This window comes from Branchiostoma belcheri, unplaced genomic scaffold (genome assembly GCF_001625305.1).
Source record: "Branchiostoma belcheri isolate BF01 breed outbred unplaced genomic scaffold, Haploidv18h27 scaffold66, whole genome shotgun sequence".
In the NCBI taxonomy this organism is placed as follows: domain Eukaryota; kingdom Metazoa; phylum Chordata; class Leptocardii; order Amphioxiformes; family Branchiostomatidae; genus Branchiostoma; species Branchiostoma belcheri.
In genome coordinates, this window is record NW_017804309.1 from 418580 (window position 1) to 425559 (window position 6980).

Consider the following 6980-nt stretch of genomic DNA (forward strand, 5'->3'; position numbering starts at 1 on the left):
TGTCATAAAATTCGTTTCCGTTGGTATGAGAAACTGTATGAATGTGGCTACCACATGCGATATAATAAGTGTTATGATAACATTCAAGTATATACAAAAAGAGGAATTGAATACAAGGTTCTGACCATTCAAAAATCGTCAAATTTGAAGTCAATCGGTTTCGAACTCTTGCGTTCGATCCATGGAACCAAGGCAGTGCGTTCCATTTTTCGCGGAAGTTCCCGAAAATTGTCGACGGGAAACGGTTACTTGGTGGATTTTTGGGCCGATTAAATGGAGGCCCCGATAAATCAAGCAACTTGTCTCTGGGCTAGTTTCTGTGCTGCTTCAAACGCCAAACGTATGAAATAATGATGCAAATGTGCTGATACTTGGTGGTATGTGTCAATACCATACAGATTGTCTTGTTCTAAATATTTCCTATTTTAATGCCCTGATATCGCTTAGGGCACCTTTAAAGACCTCATGGAAAGTTTAAGAGCATGACCTCTCTTACATCAGTTGCTCCAGGTTTATACCAGGAGGCCGTAACTTCACATAACATAGACAACTGCCATTGTCCCTGTTGAAGGACATCTATTTCTTGAAAGATCATTGATTAATATTACAAGGACATATATTACATAACAGCTATCTAAATTACATCCATGTATATCCCTCCCGAAGACCTACACTCCTGAATAGACACCTGATTTCTCAGCCTGCTCTAAGACTGCCTGAAGGCTTGTATCGAACAGTTCACATCGGATGGGCATGTCCAGGGCATAGAAGGAGTTCTTCAGAGCGTAGTCTGCGTACAGCTCATGCAGCCTGTGTAGGATGGCTTCCACTCCACCCTGCCGCGGGTCCGTCAGGACTATGAACTTTATACCTGAGGAAAAATATATAATGTTTGGTAAGTGAAAAAACCTGTGAATGAACATATATCAGTTCAATCAAGGATGTTCACATAAGAGTGGCATATGTACAAAATATTTTGCATTCCCTCTCTAAAGATGACAAAAGAAACAAAAGCAATTGAAAGCTTACCTGTTTGTGTCTGGAAGCAGTGCAGTTTGAAGGCATCCGTCTCCAGTACTTCTATACCTGACGAGTGTGGTTCAGGCGACAGCTGCGAGCCAATGGCAAACAGGGAATGGAACATGCTGGCCAGCATGATGCGCTCGTTGCTGGACAGCTTCGGTCTGCCAAACTTGATGGAGATGGGGTAGTTGCTGGGATCGTTGAGGACGTCCATTACATTTCTCTCATTTTTGTCAGTTCCCAGTTTTGTTCCTGACACATCCTCTCCATTGATGGCCAACAGCGTGTGCCCCACGCGGATACCGTCCCGCTGCCCAAATATGACGAGAAGACGCTCGTCTTGCAGCTTGAGCGTGAGCTCCAGAGGGTACCCGAAGGTCTTCTCCACCTCTGGGCGTGAGGAGGAGTGATCGTTGTGGTAGATCAGGCTCCCCGCCTTGTTGACCACAAACACACTGTAGATCACCATGGCTGAGGGATGGGCTGAAATAGAGACTGAGGCTATTGACATTTGACAGGATGTTCTTGTCAATACAAATTTTCGCACTATCGACAGGAGGTCATGCCTAGATTGTAACAATGTTGTTATATGCACAACCAAGGAGGTTCAATCAATCAAGGAGCTCCTTGGAACAACAATATGAGCAATAGAATATGAGCTTATGATTCTCCCTATTTATAAAAACCTGAACTACATGTAATACAGTTGTAATACACCAGAATGTCCAAATATCATAATTCTTACATAAAACTTATCCTGAAACTGCCTACCTCAGATAACAGATGATAAAATTTCTGTGTGCTCACGTAGTTTACTGTTATTTAAAATCTCTCCTCGAAGAGAAGAGAAGTGGAGGGGGAGGGGCGATGGCCGATGCGCTCGTCTACACAGAGTTGACAGCATCACTACTCAAAGGTTGAACACTCTCGAAATGAAAGTTGACGAACTGTGCGGTAAAATTGGATACAATACAGTATTTTAGATAAAAGAAAAATATTTTTCATTACAAAATTGGATCAATATATGCGAAGGTTCATGAACACAAATCTTGCATTTTTTGCGTTTTGTTGTAAAAGGTGAAAGGTCATCAAGATGGCAGCCTCTGGCTGAAAATTTCGTGTTTTGCACATTTTCCCGTTGATTTCGGGGTGAAAACCGGCCAATGTCATCTAATCTGCAATGAGAAGCCTTGCTAACGTGTGTCTCTCTAGAGTAGCTGCGCTGTTGTCGCTTTGCTTGCTGTCCAATCTGACATCATGGAGCTTATTGCTGAAGCCCACAGTGTTCCTGCGGTACTTCTGTGTGGCCTATGGGGCTGTACAGTTTCATCTGAAGGTTGATGTTCAGAAGAAGAACAATGCTACAAACGCTGGTGCCGTGTCAGGGAGGCCTGTCAGGGGATGGAAGGTTTGTTTAGGGTTGGTCTGTTAGTTTTCGAAAGTGTGATTGATACATATTAAAATCTGTAGAATTAAAACCGGTATCAAATTGCTCTCCTCAAGCATCTGAAATGCTATGGGTATGGGCGCATAAATGCACCTACGTGTACATTGGTATTGCTTACAGGTCATCAACAAGTAAAAAGATAAAGGAAAGAATAGTGTTATTAAATATTATGAATCTATAAACAAAATGTTATTTTTCAGATTTCCTCCTTTGTGAAAGGGTTCCTGTTCTTCCTATTGAGTATCTTGTCATTCCACATCATAGCAGTGCTGTATGGAGCTCCTCTGCAAGAGTAGGTTCAAAATACATGTGTACAAGTATTATTTAGTTGTCGATAAGATTCTATTTTTCATATTCAAGTTGCCTGATTTTTTCCAGCAACCTCATTTTTTTCTGTGGGGGACACTTTTTTTCTGACCCTTCTTTGCTGCCTGTAATATACAGAGACACTGAGGAAACCTTCTCCTGGGCCCTGCTCATGGCCACCCTCACAGCCCTGCCCTGCTGGTGCATGCTGGGATCTCGTCTGGAAACATGGGTGGCAGTCGTGCTCAACAGGTAAAGTACCATTACACAGCTTCTATCTCTATCATAAGTGCCTTCTACATGTACATGAAGAAAGCACTGCAGAACCAACTTGTCAAACATGTACTAGTGACAACCTCTGCATAAGGGCCACCTTGTCATTGTGACATAATTTTGGTGGCCCGAGATTATTCTTCTCATTGACCAAAAATTAAGGATCCTGTCCATAGTGGCCACCTGTATTCTGTGACCATTTTATTGAAATGCACTGAGTGATCAGAGAGGACAGGTTTGGCTATTTTTGTATACATGTATTACCCCCCTCTGTATTTTACTTCCTAGACCTGAGTCAGAAAATGAGAGCTTCCTGCAGACGACAGTGTTGTGCACAGTGGTTGGAGCCTGGTTGGGAGCTTTCCCCATTCCTTTAGACTGGGACCGGCCATGGCAGGTAACAGTGGTTTAAATGCATTTACAAGGTTGTATCAGATCAACAGTCCCCCAGTACATGTAACCTATTGATGAAACTATAAAATCACTCTTAAGTACATTAAGTACATTGCACTAGTCTGTAACTGTATTTGGCATGTTCTGTAATGCTGTCAGAAGTACCATATGATTATTTACACTGTGCTTTTTTTTGTCATCACAGGTCTGGCCCATTCCCTGCTCCATTGGTGCTCTCCTTGGTCACACTGTGGGACTTGTACTGTCAGCTATACAGTCAAAGAGACACAGACTAGACACAAAAAGCAAAATGGTGTGAACAGGACAAACCAACATCAGAGCTGTGTCCTCAAAGAAAAATACTCGACCATGTATACCAGGAAGAAATGAAGGCTCTCTCAGCCATACGTCTCTTATACTACAGTACTACTTGTGGATGTATGTATTGTAATGTGAATATTGAAGGACACAAGTACTACCACACCCGCAGTATTGTTGATGTTACCCATATGGACTAATTAGGAGTAACATTACCTTCTAAAAATGTGGTATGTTAAATGTGGTATCTGTTATGGCAGGACAGCAGCTATGTATAGTTATGTACATGTATGGTCAAAATGTGTAGACAATGTCATAGAAAACTAGTTCCAAGGACTTTTAGCTGTTTTCAAGCTTTAATGTTCTCTTTGTTGTTGTTTCTGGCATTACTGTACATATAGGTTGCAATAGGCTAGATGACTGGTCTCTATCTCGCTCCTGTGTAGTTTATACATTCCATCCCATGGCTGTTTGTTACACAGTTGTACATTACCACTGTAGCAAGCTGACACTGCAACATTGATCCCTGTCCACTGCACACTTTCACATCCAACATCTCCCTACAGTATACCAGTAATCTGCTGGGTCATTCAAGCCATGTTTTATTTAGTAAAGTTAGACCGCTTGTTATCTGGTCCCAGTTAATACCATACACCTTGTAACTATTGAACGATATATTCTCCTGAAAATTAAGAAAACAAACATTTTTGTACTTTTTGTGTCAGTACATTGTATATAAATTATTTTTTTCAAGTGCAACTCTTGTTTTTGGTTTTACTTGCTCTCCACTGCATAAGGTATGGCAAAGAGCCAACATACATGTAGCAGCAATGCAATTTGCATAAAGAAATCCACACACCTGTACATGATTCTCAAATACATGATGCAAGCCAACTCAACTTCAAAATTGTTTCAAATTATATAATACATGTATACCACAATAGTATAACATATGCAATAAATTAACAGTATAAGCACAAAGTATACATATCAAAACAAAAAAATGTTGAATTTCAGAACATGATCTTTGACTTTCAATACTTGAGTTTTACCAGCCAATAAGGTATACAATTGCTATGGTTTGCATAAGCACTGTCGCTATTGGAGTCACTTCCTATGTTGTGTCCTTGCAGGCTGCTCTGCGACGAACTTCCATGTCTTGGTCCTGACTGTCACCAGGGTCAATGTCATCAACTTGAAGTGCCTAGAGAACAGAGCAACAAATACAGTGTTTCAACAAAAACAAAAGATACTGGCAGAAAGTCGAACCAAAATAAGTGAACTAGTTGTGACCAGAAATTTACAAGACTCTGATCCAAGATCTATCCATAGTCAAGTATCAATGAATGCTAGTCAAATAGGACATTACTCACTGTTGTTTTTGATACTGACAACAGTCTTCAGGTCCATGAAATGAAAATCCTGCATGAAAACTTACCTTTTCATCTGCCTCATCTTCATCCTCTCCGTCCCCTAAGATGTCCTTCATTTCTGCATCCTCCTCATCCTCAAATGGGAGGGGATCTAAAAGACAATTGTCAGATGGAAACAGCATTGCAGTATGTTGGTGATAATAGGCACCAGGGTTTTAATTGTGACACTGCCAAACAACTGTTTACAGACATTACCCATGCACAACAGTGAAGATTACACAATAACTAAGACTTAATCACTATGTGGATCATGCAGTCTGATTGGTGAAAGGAGGTAATGATCACTGATTGGTGCTGATTGGCCTACCTATTCTGGCAAGAGTGGGGGTAGTTTGTGTGGTGGTTGACATGCCCTGGATGCTGGCCTGGACTGTCACATGATGTCCTAAAGCTGAAACAGTCAGTTAGGTTACACAACAGGCTTCAAGATGTAAAAACATACAGAAAGTGCTTCATTTGTAGACATAGATGTAAACTGCACGGGGTTTGTTGCTTACCAAGCCTTTCCCTGTTTAAAGCCTTGCGAGCGTTCCTCCTGCGCTCCTCCATGCTGATTGGTGTTTGCTCCATGTTGACGGTGACCACAAAGTCCTCCTCTGGGGCCCAGAAGAAGCGGTACCAGGACAGGAGCACCAGGACCAGGAGGAAACTGAAGACTGAACCAACTCCGATAACGGCAGACAGCACCGGCCAGTAGAACATGAGGTACCTGCAGTTGAAAATTTAAAAAAAATATTAAATACTAGAACAATATGTTTTCCTAGAAAACATTCATAAGATTTTCCTTTTGAGAAGATAAATTGATTTCCAATGATTTGTAAGTAAGGGATTACTTACAAAAGCAATGTTAAGAAATTTCTTGAAAAAAATTCATGTGACCCTTATACATGTATAGGATTCTAGCAGCAACGTAGCAATATCTGCACTTCTAATCAAGTGAAGTCTGCACAATATCCATCTGTGCTTCTAATCTAATGAAGTACATGTATTGAATGACCTGATTCCCTTGAAGTGAGCGTTGACCCTGAGTACAGCTGAGTACACCTCTATGTTCCTGGTCTGGATCTCCACTACCACACCCACTGTCTGCTTGTGCTGGGGAAAACATGACAAACACTCAAGTTATGTCTTGATCTGTTATACAAGGTCTATTCAAATATACATCTTATGTGTTTTTGTAATACCATTTGTGGTTTAAATTTATGATGTAACCTCTTCCCTCATGGCCTAAATAAAAAAAGCCACCTGTAGGTCTATTTGAGTATTTGAAGAATAAACAAACAAACAAACAAACAAGACTTACAGCAGGTTCCTGGAACTCTTCAGCCAGCACCACACTCAGAACCTGTTTCTGCTCAGCTGCACCAAACACCAGCAGGGGGGAGTACACCAGGGTCCGCAGTACCTGCAGCAGGGGTGACTTGTACCGCAACATGGTCTGGGGAGAGATACATGTAGCAGATAACTGAACTGTGTTCCAACACATAGAATACTAGTACATTCTTCTTCAGCATCATAAATGTACATGACCAAACACTTGATATCAAGAATTGGTCAAAAGTTTAAAACACTTATAACTAGAGGTCGGAGATCTCATGTCTTCGTCAGAGGTACATCGTTCTAGAGAAATTAACATGCGTATTCTTCACTCTTTTTAATAATCAATTTGGTCTAAAGAACAAAAGAATCTCTGTACTATTTTTATGGTACAGAACACCCTGAAACGGTTTGCCGCAGATTATACAGATGCGTCGTCACCCGTGTTAGCCCCCCCCCCCCACCGTATT

General features: G+C 41.2%; 3 protein-coding genes across 3 annotated transcripts in view; 1 reads left to right on the forward strand and 2 right to left on the reverse strand.

Annotated features, from left to right (window-relative positions):
- LOC109483733 (trafficking protein particle complex subunit 4-like) overlaps positions 1–1937 on the reverse strand; it is a 4747-nt gene extending 2810 nt beyond the window's left edge. The window contains exons 1-3 of the mRNA XM_019786804.1: positions 1795–1937; positions 1030–1506; positions 811–871 (exon numbers count right to left, since the gene is read on the reverse strand). Coding sequence (XP_019642363.1) covers positions 811–871; positions 1030–1492 — 524 coding nt within the window. The 5' untranslated portion in view covers positions 1493–1506; positions 1795–1937. The remainder of the gene's footprint in view (positions 1–810; positions 872–1029; positions 1507–1794) is intronic.
- A 197-nt stretch (positions 1938–2134) lies between these two features.
- Positions 2135–4368, forward strand: LOC109483734 (phosphatidylinositol-glycan biosynthesis class F protein-like). The gene is made up of 5 exons (XM_019786805.1): positions 2135–2431; positions 2671–2762; positions 2915–3028; positions 3338–3446; positions 3648–4368. Exons 1-5 carry the CDS (start codon positions 2204–2206, stop codon positions 3759–3761), a joined length of 657 nt encoding a protein of 218 aa, XP_019642364.1. The 5' UTR covers positions 2135–2203; the 3' UTR covers positions 3762–4368.
- LOC109483731 (seipin-like) overlaps positions 4098–6980 on the reverse strand; it is an 8242-nt gene continuing 5359 nt past the window's right edge. Inside the window, 5 exon segments of the mRNA XM_019786802.1 lie at positions 4098–4964; positions 5199–5284; positions 5501–5584; positions 5691–5902; positions 6191–6288. Coding sequence (XP_019642361.1) covers positions 4875–4964; positions 5199–5284; positions 5501–5584; positions 5691–5902; positions 6191–6288 — 570 coding nt within the window. The 3' untranslated portion in view covers positions 4098–4874.